This window comes from Raphanus sativus, chromosome 4, assembly GCF_000801105.2.
Source record: "Raphanus sativus cultivar WK10039 chromosome 4, ASM80110v3, whole genome shotgun sequence".
Lineage (NCBI taxonomy): Eukaryota > Viridiplantae > Streptophyta > Magnoliopsida > Brassicales > Brassicaceae > Raphanus > Raphanus sativus.
In genome coordinates, this window is record NC_079514.1 from 7,313,944 (window position 1) to 7,328,484 (window position 14,541).

The 14,541-nt window shown below is 31.9% G+C and overlaps 3 protein-coding genes and 2 non-coding genes across 6 annotated transcripts; 2 read left to right on the forward strand and 3 right to left on the reverse strand.

The window, feature by feature from the left end:
• Positions 1–570: 570 nt before the first annotated feature.
• On the reverse strand, positions 571–660 carry LOC130512204 (small nucleolar RNA R20). Its single transcript, XR_008945761.1, has one exon. It is a non-coding gene; the product is annotated as a small nucleolar RNA R20 (small nucleolar RNA).
• A 2,884-nt stretch (positions 661–3,544) lies between these two features.
• On the forward strand, positions 3,545–3,944 carry LOC130511644 (putative defensin-like protein 307). Its single transcript, XM_057008956.1, has 2 exons — positions 3,545–3,593; positions 3,706–3,944. The coding sequence occupies exons 1-2, from the start codon at positions 3,545–3,547 to the stop codon at positions 3,942–3,944; spliced, it is 288 nt and encodes a 95-aa protein (XP_056864936.1).
• Positions 3,551–3,640, reverse strand: LOC130512203 (small nucleolar RNA R20). Its single transcript, XR_008945759.1, has one exon. It is a non-coding gene; the product is annotated as a small nucleolar RNA R20 (small nucleolar RNA).
• Positions 3,945–4,361: 417 nt separating the features above from the next.
• Positions 4,362–5,488, reverse strand: LOC108832096 (peroxidase 41). The gene has a single exon (XM_018605587.2). It carries the CDS (start codon positions 5,349–5,351, stop codon positions 4,362–4,364), a length of 990 nt encoding a protein of 329 aa, XP_018461089.2. The 5' UTR covers positions 5,352–5,488.
• Positions 5,489–10,041: 4,553 nt separating this feature from the next.
• On the forward strand, positions 10,042–11,517 carry LOC108851801 (E3 ubiquitin-protein ligase BOI). Of its 2 annotated transcripts, none has more exons than XM_018625271.2 (4): positions 10,042–10,319; positions 10,422–10,489; positions 10,571–10,875; positions 10,970–11,517. In XM_018625271.2, exons 1-4 carry the CDS (start codon positions 10,273–10,275, stop codon positions 11,480–11,482), a joined length of 933 nt encoding a protein of 310 aa, XP_018480773.1. In that variant the 5' UTR covers positions 10,042–10,272; the 3' UTR covers positions 11,483–11,517. The 2 variants fall into 2 exon arrangements, with proteins under 2 accessions (XP_018480773.1, XP_018480774.1); XM_018625272.2 differs by having other exon boundaries at positions 10,045–10,319; positions 10,406–10,489.
• Positions 11,518–14,541: the final 3,024 nt, after the last annotated feature.

The window sequence follows — 14,541 nt, forward strand, 5'->3', positions numbered from 1 at the left end:
AAACAAAATAACTAATAATAGATAGAAGTGTTGGTTGTAATGTTCTAGAAAGGATAAATACCTTATGTCCTATGTGTTGATAAAAGATCAATATGTGAGTGGTAAATATTCTTAAAAGAATTAATAAGAGAACTATATTTGAGTGGGTTAATATGATTATTTAACATCTTACATGTTATTGGTTGACCAGCATTTATTTTCTCATTTAAATTCATTTTTGTAACCGTAGAGGTGGTTTCCGAAAGTTGTGGAAATAATAAAGTAAATGTTACAAAATATATTACGGCAGTTTTTATAATAACGTGGTGGTTAATGTTTAGATAAAATTAGATGCAGTTATATAAAGAAAATAAAATGACTTTTAAATAAAGGAAATAATTAGTTGGACACAACCTTTAATCAATTGGTCATGCTGCAAAATTAATCGAATAGATTGTTTTAAAAGTGAAAGAAATAACATATTATTAATGGTAAGAAAACCCTTATTTTCGGAGTTATAAATAGTCTCCGTAAGCATATCATTTAGTCATTCAAAAAGAAAAGAGACTAACCAACACAACAAAAATGGAGAAAACAGTTTTGATACTCATTGGTATTCTACTTTTTTCAACATGTGAGTTTAAATCAAATTATACTTTTCTATTGTAATTAATTATTCTTCTACCTCATCAGCATGATTCATTATTATATTTACATACATCGTCAATATACATGATTTCGTACAGGTACACCGATTCTGGCACGACGAGGAACTTGTGAGAGGAACTCTGATTGTTATTACCTCTTATGTCCAGCAATAGTAGGACACCGCATTTGTGTGAACGGTGTTTGCGAATGCCCTCGTCACAATTATATGGCATTACCTGATGGTACCAACTGTGATGTGGCTGCTTGTACTGACTATTGCAAGGCAAAAGGAGAAGTACCTTTTGCTTGTCTTTTGAACCACTGTTTCTGTCACAAACCTCCTTTGTAATTTTTACAAAGAATTTACATTCTACTAATAAAATCATAATAATAAAATAAAAACAAGTTCCTTAAAATATCGAAGCTTTCTATATTAAATTATATTATAATAAATTAGTTAGTTTCATGCAAAGTTTTAAATTTTAAACCAAATGGAATTACCACTAAATCAAAATTATTTTCAAACAAAGTCTCATCGTGGAAATTAGACAAATGAAAGTCTAATATATAAATAGATGTTCAACTCTAATTAATACGAAACCTTTTAGGAAGGAAACCAAAAATAAATTCATGCAAGTTTGACTCTTAAATCCATAGTGGACAATATCGTACTAATCGGACAATATAGAGTTGGACATGGAATTTCATTAAACCCCAACAAATACTAAAGACTTTTTCTGATTCTTTTTGTAAACTGTAATACTTTGAACTGTGTGTTGAGAAATGAATATCGAACTTTTTATTTAGTACCATGACTTGTGTTCTTGTAAACATTGGATTCATGGTCTGTTTGGTATTTACTTTAGACTGAAAAAAGAAAAATCAATTTTGTCATCCCAGCATTTGTAACATAACCTATATCCAAATTAATTCTGAATCGAAAAATTCTGGATTTGATCTGAACCATTTTGAGAAGAGAAATACCTAGCATAGAATTAAAAACTTGGCAGAAAAATAACCTCTAAAGAGAAAAATGACCAAAATGTATGTTTAGTTTGATAAAAACAAATTACAAAAAGTACAAATTATGTTATTTTGTTGCATGGTTGTTAGTTTACTATTGATGGTCTTATGTTGTAACGTTTTTTATACAAATTATTTTTATGTACTATTATTTATTATATGATTTTATGATCATTTGTATATTTTTAAATCTATTGATAACAAAAAAAGTTCAATGTAGAACTTTTAAAAGATTTAGGAATTTATAATTATTTTACAAAATTCTATGAAAAAATTGAAATGCCTTTATACCAGTCATACAAATCGCTTAATAATGCCAGAAACTGCAACTGCCCACATCCGCAAACTCTCTCAACCGCAACCACAAACCATTTAAAAATCATCAAAAGTTAATAAAAAATAGATATTTAGACATTTTAAATTTAAATAAATAATAAAACAGAAATATTTTTTTATTAACCTAGGGCATATCGGCAAATTGTTTCGTAGAAAGTATAAAATAATTAAATCAGTTTAATAATTAAATAACATTTAAAACTTTATTTTCTTAAAATTAAATCAGTGAAATAAGCACAGTAATTTTCTTCCAACGTTTTTAAATTTATTAATTACTAACTATAAATTAATATATATGTAAAGTATAATATAATTATGTAAAACAAGTTACAAAAAATAGTGTTTAAAAGTGTCATCATATAAAATATTTGATAATAAATAATATATTTAATAAATTTTATATTAACTAAATATACACAATTATAAGAAAATATAACTAGGGGTTATTCAATCCTGGGTATCAGTTCGATTTCGGTTCTAGTTTCTGGTATTTTGGTTTATAAAAAAATTCTACCATATTAAAATCATATTTACTTTGGTTTGGTTTGGTTTATATACCATCTATTTTCAGGTTAATTCAGTTTCATACCAAAAAAACCGTAAATTTATTTATCTCTTAAAATATTTATGATTTTTATTCTATATAAGTAAATATCGGCTTTTATATAACATGAATATATTTTGGTTTTTAAATAGCCTATTTTATTTTACTATTTAAAATAATATGTAAATCTATTAAATTAATAATTGTAATAGTTTTTAAAAAAATTATAGAAAAATAAATAAATTCAGTATTCTATAATATGATAAATAAATAAATATTAGCATACATATTTGTTAAAAAGGGTAAATGTTATGTTTATTTAATTTGATGAAAATGAAACATAAGTTTTAACTTAAAATAAAATATTAAATAACTAAAATCAACATTTTAAATATGAAGATCATATCAATAAAATAAATTATATCTATATTCTTAATTATCTTATATAATTTACATATAATTTACCACAATTAATTGATCAATTTATTCGATTTTGGTAAATGTTATATCAAACCATATTGATGCACCACTGTTTTATAACTGACATCTATTTAATATATTCGGTATTACCAAATCTAGACCATTTTCTCTACTTTGGTTCAGTTCGTTTTAATTTGTTTGATTTTATCAGATTGAACATCCTTAAATACAACTATATATACAATTATCGATGTACGGATAAAACTATCATATTTTAACAAGTAATTAAAATAGTACATTGGACACTGATAATCTTTCCTAAGTACCTGATTTAACATTAAAAGTATCAGATACGATTGATGTATTAGTTAAGATATTATCTGATAATAAATGAGAATATTGACCTTTTCACAAAAGAAAAGAAATAAATTATTAAGCAATGAAACACAATTATAATACATATTGTTTTAAAGTGAAAGAAATAACATATTATTCATGGTTAGAAAGCTCTTATTTTCTAAAAGTTATAAATAGTATCTGTAAGAACATCATTTAGTCATTCAAAAAGAAAAGAGACTAACCACCACAACAAAAATGGAGAAAACAGCTTTGATATTCATTGGTATTCTACTTTTTTCAGCATGTGAGTTTAAATCAAATTGTATTTTTCTATTGTAATTAATTATTCTTCTACCTCATCAGCATGATACATTATTATATTTACATACATCGTCAATATACATGATTTCGTACAGGTACACCGATTCTGGCACGTAAGTGTAAGAAGAACTCCGATTGTGCTTCAGTCACATGTCCATCCGCACCACCCGTTTGTTTTTATGGTGATTGTGAATGCCCTCCTGACCACAATAGGGCATTACCTGATGATACCAACTGTGGTGTGGCTGCTTGCAGCGACTATTGCAAGGCAAAAGGAGAAGTACCTTTTGCTTGTCTTTTGAACCATTGTTACTGTCGCAAACCTCCTATGTAGATTTTACAAAGAATTTATATTCTACTAATAAAAAAATAATAATAATAAAAACATGTTCCTTAAAATATCAAAGTTTTCTATATTAAATCTATTATAATAAATTAATTATTTTGTTTTAAGTTTAAAACAAAATAGAATTACTAATAAATCAAAATTATTTTCTAACATGAATAAAAAATAAAGCATATTTATTTTTAAGTTATATGGTGAAATAAGTCAAGAACTTAAAATTTTATTCTCTTCTGTAAAGTATTAACTAATACAATTTAAATAACATACATTAATTAAAATTTTAGGAGAATAAACTCTAAAACATATAAATTACACTCTGGAAATTGTTACGTTAACTTACTACTTACAAAAAAAAATGCATTATAAACAAAAACCAAACTCACTTTATTCATCGGCTGATGTTAATTATACGTTAAGTTTGTTAAAGTGATCACATTTGCGTCTCACTTCTCCATCTTTATCGCCTTTAACGCCGACCATGCCTAGTTTTTCCATGGCACGAGCAAAATCCTCGAAGAAAGCCGTCTGGTTATCCGCATATAAATCCACAAACGGTCTAGTGCCATTGTCTTTGAACAAGGCGTGGTCGGAAGCTAGCAGTCCAAGCCCTCTTTTCAAGTTCTTGAAGTACATATTATCAAATTTTCCTGGTGTTATCGGGTCGAGAAATGCTGCCATCGTCTTATTTACCGTGTAATGCTTGCATAGATCTTTAAGACGGTCTGCGTATCGCGAATCGAGCTCTGGATCAGCCCGTGGTCCAAATAACCGGTTGCTGAATTCTATGCAATGAGCAAATCCCACAGTGTGCCCGCCGCTAAGTGCAACCATTTCCTTTAGAGTAAAACCGTTCTTTTTGAATATCGACATCATGTCGTGGACCGTGTGATTTGCCGTTGGAATGTTTCCTCGAACTTTATGGGCTTTCGACTCAAACCCATCTTTACGACCCAATTTGACTTCATAGAAAGGTCCACCAACAATTGTGATAAGGTCACGCGTGGACTGAGCCAGGATGTCTGCGCATGACACCACACCAGGACAAGACAATTCAAGAGCAGTCTTGATGCGCGTCACGATGTCAAACGCGTCTCCTGGAAGCGACTCATTGAGCTCGTCGTCGCGTTCAGCTTTGTTGAAAGAATTTGTGGCGACTAGTACGGACGCGTCGCATCCTTCTAAGAAACAATCGTGAAAAAAGACACGGAGCGTTCCAGCAGCTGTCGTTGGCTGTTGGGCTTGCTTTGTTGTAACTGTTTCACGAACGATTTTACTGAAATCGGGACATGATTTTTGGTAGTAGTCTTTCGTTAAACTTGTTGCTGGTGCCGATAATATGGAGGGGACTAAGGCTAAGACGAGGATGAAAACATTAAGAAACGATGATGTCAACATTGTGAATTTAATGAGACGTATATCGATTTACGGTTACAGTGCTCTCGTAGAATATGAAGATTGGAATTGAAATTAAGAGATGTCTACGAGGTAGATCTCTCTATTTGATTGTTGTCGAGGAAAAATAGAACCTTCGTACGTGTGGTTGGAGTTAGCATTTTTTTCTTGTTCTTCCTATATTTGTAATTTCTCTATATATAGTATATCGTCAATATAAAGGTTCTTAAATCTTAGTTAATATGGTTTGGCTTTTATGTAGTTAGCTAAACACATACATCATACATGGATCATGGATGGTAAATGGGGAAAAGCGAATTCAAGTATGCTTGTTTGAGGTTGACATTGTCAATCCCATTAAGAGCAGGAAAGATTTGGATGCGTAAAAACCTTGAGGCAGCTGTATGTTTCCGGTTTGGGTTGTGTATATCAATTAATCATTGATAAATAGACGGCTATTTAGATGGGAGCACAACAAATTTTTCATTACACTAGCAGGCCAAAGATAAAAAATTAAGCTAACATAAGATGCTAAATGACTCGCCTGATATAAAGTACATGCTGCACTGATTAATTCACATGAACTAAGTTACATGCACAGATGTACTGCTAAGTGATTAACGGAACAGTTCTCATACGAGTTACATACTTTTCATCCGTACATAATATTTGTAACACCATCAGATCTATTTCATATCATTTACAAATATCCAATGATACATTTTTGATACATTTGGTGAGCTGCATTTCCAATTTTAGTTAATGTACTAACAAACATTATGGAACGAAAAGGGAACATGGCTTAAAATATTTTGTTGACTACATTCTTATTTACAATGATGAAATTTAAAGTTAATCGCGCGTTTTCCGTAATTAAATCACTCTTTAGACATTATTCACATACTGTACGAAAAAATGGGACAATGATGATAACAACAATGACAAAGGGTTGGACAATGAGGGATGAGCAATTGATTACTGTGTCTCTGTTTAGTTACATGGCCCGTGAGGCAAATGACTCAATTAAGCACAAGCTTTTTGGCAAGAAGAAGAAAAAGCAACAACCAACTTATAACAACTAATAAAATGAAACAAATACTACAAATTTGAATTTTGTGGTGTATTACTAATTTACTATTCATGTTTTCCAGAAAAAAAGGAGAATGGTTGTTCAAGATATAATTGTTTTTATAAATTAATAGGCTATACGAGAAGTGAGATAATATGTAATATAATGTTGATATTGATTTGAAAGAGAATAAAACTAATTGAAGACAAATACTGACTTGTGACCATTGACCAACAAAATCACGTAATGCTTAAGATGTCATCCCTCATATCGATTTTGTTGCTTACCTTGCCACCACATTTCTACATTTAATATGATCTTATTGACATTTATTATTAGACTTATTCTTGGGTTCACTCCCTATGGTGAACCTCTAGGTTCACCAACCAATAGGATTGTGTCATTTAAGATTCAGTATCTTTTAAAAAAGGAAACAAAATATTATCGAATTATATTATACTTTTAAAATAAAAATTAAATAAAAATTATACTAATCACAAAAACAAACTTTTTAATCTTAAAAAAATATTTTCAAAAAATATTTTTAACGCTCCCAACAAACATTAAATCTTAGACTTTTGGATAAATCTTAAATTTTAAGATTTATCCAAGAATTTCGGATTTACCCAAGGGTTTAGGGTTTACCCAAGGGTTTAGGGTTTAGGATTAGAATTTAGGGTATAGTTTTTTGTTGATTGTGTTATAAATAGTTTTTTTTAAATCAAAGTTTTATAATTTATCCAAAGGTTTACTAAAGGATTTAGGGTTTAACATTTAGAGATTAGTGTTTTTTTGTGGTATTAATTTACTTTTGAAAAAATATTTATTTTTTGCATTTTTAGTATTATTTTATTTATTTTTACTTTATTTTATTTATTTTTACTTTATTTTTATTTTTAAAACGTAATATAATTTGACAATATTTTATTTCCTTTTTTAAATGATGTCAAATTTGAAATAACTAAATCCTATTGGTTGGTGAACCTAGAGGTTAGGAAAATAACTCTTATTATTATATAAATCTCACGATTCTCTGACCAACATTTGTTAGGAAAATAAATAACCAATTTGTTTGTTGTTAGATACCAGTTTTGGTTAACGTGTGTTACTGTGTATTATATGTACTATGCCTTTATTTATTGTACATATTCCTCCCAACATTTGATAATCTTACTTTTACTTTTATACATACAGTTCTTATTTTCCCGAATGTATATGCCATAAGTTGATAATGATGCCTACAAATCACCTACCAATATGTATTTATATTCATCGTTTTGATTAAGACTTTTTTTGAATAAGACTTACACAGCACAATATGCAACTCCAGAGCGTGAAGGGTCTGTTGTTAATGATGAAACGTGAAGTGGGCACAGGGATAATGTAATTTGAATTCCTTATTTGAGGAGTAAGTGACGTCCAAATTTTATGCATGTAGCCATTCTACATTTCTGCACCTAGTGACTTACTTTTTTCTAATATCAAAAATGGAAAATAAATTCATTTTTTTGTTACCATGGAAATTCCGGAGATTAAGCTCATAAACTTCTATACGTCCGAAATCAGATTTTAGAAATTTTGATTTAAAGGTAACCCTTTGTATTAAGGAACTCGGAGCACAAGTAAACCAACCTCCTTGCACTACCAAAGTACCAACACCTTGGTTGGAAAAATGAAATTGTTGGGTAGAACTCCTAGATACTACAAGATATTAATTACGAACATAGCTACTGATTATTCAAAAACTTGCATAGCTATTTTTTAAGAGGATAAGAAGTTAACTTATGTTTATTAAAAGAAAGTTTGTTCTGTCTTCAATCACCATTACTCGATTTTGGTTGGTGTGGACTCCTCTAAAGGGAAACAACCAAGCGTGTTCTGTCTCCATTACTATATGGCTACTTACATTAATAAAGCATGTCATGATAGTATGTGTTTAACTAGTGCCCAAAGTTTTAATTAATTTTTGGAACTTATTAGGACTAACTAAAGGAAAAATAAAGACCCACCTCATATTTAAGACAACTCCGTACCTTGTGTTTCTTTCGCTAAGAGCATCTCCAAACACTCTATAATTTCAAATATGAAGTTTTTTGCTTTCCAAAAAGAAAATTCAAAACTTCAAATTTGAAGTTTTGAGTCGTGAAACTTCAAATATAGAGTGTCACAACTCAAAACTTCAAATTTGAAGTTTCATATTTTTCATTGCATTTTGGTCCTCATATTTACATACTATATTTATGATTCTTAAATATATTTTCATTTAATCTTTTTAATCCTTCAAAATTTTATAACTCATAAATATTTCAAATTTGCTTTTATAATTTTAATTTTTAGAAATAAAATTAAACAAAACCTTTAAAATAAGTTTTTTATATTACATAACAACAATATTAGAAAAGAAAATTAACAAATACACTAATTTATCATATATGGAAGTATTACGAAAATAGTTTTATAGAACAATGTAGTATTTTACTTGTAATTTAATATTTCTATGTAAAATTATATATTTTACTGTATCATTTTATTAATTAATATTTCTACAACATATTTATATATGTGCTATTTATTTATAAAGTTTTTTTTGACGACATTTATAAAATTTTATGGATTTAAATTAAGTATCATAAATATAAAATCATAGTGTAAAATGCAAATAGTTTTGAAGTTTAGATTTGAAGTTTTACGTTTTGGAGAACACTAACTTAAAACTTTAAATATAGAGTTTGTGAAACATCAAAATAGAGAATGCTTTTGGAGATGCTCTAAACTGGCCAACTAGAATTATCTTAGCTGTATTTTTAGGTTTCTCTTTTCTTTTGTTGATACAGTAAAAAAACAAAACACTAGTATTAAGATACTTCTCTTCCCTCATCTATAAGTCTTTTCTGTCGATAGATGCTTTTACTGTATTTAATTGTTCTTATAGATGATATATTTTAGTATTATATTTTTTAGGTAAATGCTTTTGCTTTATTCAATTCTTCTTTAGATGATATATTTTAGTACTATATATCATAAAATATAGTTTTTAACCGAACTTTTTTGAACATTACTACTTCTGTTTTACAAAGAATATCATTTTATTATACAAAAATATCATTTTAAAATTTCAATACAATTTATATTTATTTTAAAGTTAACATTACTTAAAATATATTAATTTTATAAATAGTTTTATTTATCTCAAAAAATATTAAGTATGTATAATTAATAAAACTATAAGTAAATTTTGATTTTTTTTTAAATGATATTTTTTACGAAAATGGAGAGAATATTTATCAACGAACTTAACTAATGTCTAGATTTAATATACCTCTTTTTTTAGTTACCATCCTTTAAGATTCCTCTTCAGTATACTCCTACAGTATTTTCATACGTTAGATTAAATATTATACGAAAATGTTTTCTATTTATAAATGATAATTTTTTTAATAAAATCAATCAGAACAAAAGTCTTTTGAATATTACTAATTTGTGGGGAGAAAACAAGTATGAGAACTTTATGAAATATACAGAGGAAGATTCAAACAAAAGTTGACGGTAACATTAATGATAATTATGCATACAATGTGGACAGCCTTAAAAGTCCCACAAGTCTGTCTGTACCCTTTCGTCCCTTCCCCTCTAAAACCTCATCTTCTCCATTTATTTCTCCCATTCTTTCTCCTTTTCTCAATAATTAATTAATTAATTAATTAATTAATTAATCCTCTCCTTAATTAACTCTTAACATCCCCAAGCATATCTATATTTTCATCAGCATCATTCATTTTCAACACACGCCTGCACTTATTATCTGATAGTGAATGCATAGATTTCTTTAACTCGATACGCTTTCATTGATAATCAATGGTAGTTCGGACTCACCATCCTTCAAGATTCCTCTTCGTCAACAAGTAAAAATATTCATCTAATATTAGTATGCAATATTTTTAATGTATGCATGTTTTGTTGTGTATGTGAAGTTTTGATTTCTTAATAGAAAATTTACTGAGCAGTAACGGACAAGAAGATAATAATTGCTCGTTGCAGCTCCAGGACACTCCTTTCACTTTCATCAAAGCTGGTCTGTTTCTATTCCCCCATATCGGTTTCTCTCTTCTTCTTCTTACGGTGCAATTAATCGTTCTTGAGAAATAAAAAACAGGGGTAGTTGATTCAAGAAAGCGATCAAGAGAAGTTTCGTCCGTGGATAATAATATTCAGCTCTCTTCTGCGGCTGCTCCGATGAACCCTCCACCGTCAAAACCGCCGCAAGTTATTGCTTTGAGCGCGTTGTTGCAGAATCGTAACGGGAAAACACTTAACGTGGTTTCCACTGGTCTTCGTTTATCTCATGAGCAGTCACAGAGTCAAGAACAGCTGCTTTCGTCTTCTTCTATGCGTCCTGGAGATCTCGCCGGAGAATCAGAACGCCAAAGAGACGAACTCGACAGTTTCATTCAAACTCAGGTGTGTTTTGTTTTATTCTAATTCGATCGATGTAAACTGTGGTTTTGTTTTTTTGTTTTGTTTTGTCTGTGTTGATTTTTATTTTATTTTGTAGGGTGAGGAGCTTCGGCGTGCGTTAGCGTTGAACGGAGAAAGGCGTTACGTAGAGCTATTATACGCCGCGGAGGAGTTAGCGGGACGGAGGGTGAGAGAAAAAGAAGCAGAGCTAGAGAAAGCCACGCGCCTTCACGCCGAGCTAGAGGCGCGTGCAGCTCAGCTTACGGAAGAAGCGCGAGCGTGGCAGTTAAGAGCTGCGACGCGGGAAGCCGAGGTTTATTCGTTACAGGCTCATCTCCAAAAAGCCATCGCGAGCCAAGCTACGGCGGAGAAACAGAGTACGATCGGCGGCGAGACGGAGGACGCCGAATCGGTCTTCGTGGATCCGGAGCGGATAGAATTGATCGGACCTAGGTGTAGGATTTGCATGCTGAAATCGGCGACGGTGATGGCAATGCCGTGCCGACATTTGATTCTTTGTAAAGGATGCGACGGAGGCGGCGGCGCTGTGCGTGCCTGTCCGATTTGCCTCGCCGTTAAGAATTACGGTGTCGAAGTTCTATATGTTTGATTATGATTTATAATTTATCGGCCCGTTTTTAAGCCCATGGGCCCATCTTACTCGAGCAACAAAGGATACACTAGCGGACAAAAGAATATTTTCGATGTTCGGTCTAAACCGATGAGAAATGTTTATGAGATCCAAAATTTAATCATATAGGGATGAATATAGAACATAGCCACATGTATATATTTCCGTTTTGACATCTTCTTTTTAATCTGTTTATTCTGGAAATTATTTTGTTTTTAGAAAAAGTACATTTTCTTTTGAAAATATTAAAATGTATATATTTCCGTTTTGACATCTTCTTTTTAATCTGTTTATTCTGGAAATTATTTTGTTTTTAGAAAAAGTACATTTTCTTTTGAAAATATTAAAATAAGTAGTCTTGATTTACATGTAAATATTTTAGAAAATCGGACACTGTGGGCTTTGAAGATGTATGCAAAACAACCTTTCTTTGTGTAGGTTAAATTTCGAGGAAACGCTAACGATCATATTCGTGAGACTTTTTTTTTTTACTATATTATTTTAACAAAAACAAAACAATCATATAAATTGTAAGAAACTCGTGTCTTTTTTTTTTTTTTTTTGACTTAAAACTCGTGTCTTTCCTTCACAACTTCACCTAATGTTATTCCTGAATATTCATGCTGTTCCCAGGTACATATTCATTAGTATATTAAGCTTAGATTTATACTTATATTTTCCACTATTCGAGAAATCTTTCTGCCGAAAATGGAGTTTTAAAATAGTTCAACTTTAAAGGTTTGAGTATGTAGCATGAATCTGTCACTACATGGTGATGCGTCGCGCGCGAGAGTCATGAAAAGACGCAAAGAAATGGCCCAAACTTCTTCTTGTTTAGTTAAAACTTTCTTCTTTCTTAACCAAGTGCTCGTAGCTTGGTGGTAAAGGAGGTACAGCTGTACTGCCCGCCACCCGGGTTCGAGCCTTAGCCACAACGGATTTAACATCCCTTCCGTTGGGGCGCTGGACCCTTTCGGGGGATAGTTGGGAATGTGGCCGCCCAGGGAAGAATAAAAGTCTAACATACTTCCTGAGTTTTAGGAGACGTTTTAGGAGTTGATAATTATTGGTTTTGGATTGAATAAATCCGGATGTTAGATTAACTTGAGAAGCAAGTCTAGGAGTTGGTGTTATCTGTTTTTTGAAGTTATCTATTTACTTGTATTGACCTATATAAGGGTTTCTTCTATTGAATAAAGTACGCAAGGTTTTCATCTCTTTACGTGTTCTATCAGTTTCAGAAACAACAAGTGGTATCAGAGCCTCTTACGAATCTGTGATAGCAACAATGACTGAGAGAGATTCATTATTGAGTATTCCGAAGTTTGATGGAGACTATGAGTACTGGGCCATGTTGATGGAGAATTTGCTTAGGTCTAAAGAATGGTGGGGTCTCATTGAGACAGGGATCACGAGACCAGACAGCAGTGTAGTTCTCACAGAGGCTCAAAAGACAGAGATAACAGAGCAAACGCTCAAGGATCTCAAGGTTAAGAACTATCTGTATGCATCGATTGATAAGACAGTTCTTAAGACTATCTTGAAGAAGGAGACTGCCAAGGAGCTTTGGGAGTCTATGAAGAGGAAGTATCAAGGAAATCAGAAAGTCCAAAGTGCCCAACTTCAAAGACTACGACGTAACTTTGAAGTACTTGAGATGAAGGAAGGAAAAGCAATTGCAGAATACTTCTCAAGGGTCATGATGGTGGTGAATGATATGAGAAACCTAGGAGAACAGTTGGATGATTCTAAGGTAGTGGAGAAGATCTTGAGAACATTGGTGGAGAAATTCACGTATGTGGTGTGTGCTATCGAGGAGTCCAATGACATTAAGGAGCTCACAGTGGATGGTCTGCAAAGCTCGTTGATGGTACATGAGCAGAAACTGGTCAGACATGTCAGTGAAGAACAAGCACTGAAAATTGAAGGAAATTGGAAGTCGGATGGTGGTAGAGGACGTGGTGGTTCTTACTCCAGAGGACGAGGAGGCTATCAAGGCAGAGGGAGAGGAAACTCTAGTTACAGCAAAGAGTTTGTTGAATGCTACAAGTGTCACAAAAAGGGTCACTACAAGTCCGAATGTCTAGAATGGGAAAAGAATGCTAACTATGCTGAACTAGAAGAAGATATACTACTCATGGCTCATGTAGAAATCAAGGAGCAGGAAGAGGAGGAGCATGTCTGGTTCCTTGACTCCGGATGCAGCAATCACATGTGTGGCACCAGACGATGGTTTGGAGACTTTGACGAAAGTTTTTGCACTAACGTAAAGCTAGGAGATGATAGGAGAATGACAGTAGAAGGAAGAGGAAATCTCAGTGTCCGGATCAATGGAGTAAATCAAATCATCACCGCAGTGTACTATGTGCCAGAACTCAAGAACAATCTTCTAAGCATCGGTCAGTTACAACAGAGAGGATTGAAGATAATCATTGAGAATGATACATGTGAAATCTGGCATAAAAAACAGAGGAGACTGATAATGCAAGCATCTATGAGCAAAAACAGAATGTTTGTGCTCCGAGCTCAAATGAAAGGTGGTAAAGATGAAGGAGAAGAGAAGTACCTGCAAGTAACTGAGACAAAGGAGGAGGACTTATGGCACAAAAGACTTGGACACCTCAACCACAAAGGAATGCATGAGATGGCTGAGAAACAACTGGTGAGTGGATTACCACAGTTTGATGCAAAGGGAGAAAAGAAAATCTGCGAGATATGCTTGAAGGGAAAGCAAAACCGAGAGAGTATTCCAAAGAAGAGCACATGGAAGTCTAGCAGAGGCCTTCAGCTGGTCCACACTGACATCTGTGGACCTATTAACCCAAGCTCTACAAGTGGAAAGAGGTATATGATAAATTTTATTGATGACTACAGCAGGAAGTGTTGGTCTTATTTCATTGAAGAAAAGTCAGAAGCTTTACAGATCTTCAAAGAGTTCAAAGCTCTAACTGAAAGAGAGCTAGGACAGCCTCTTGTATGTCTCAGGTCAGATCGCGGAGGGAAATACAATTCTAAAGCTTTTGAAGATTACTGTAAAG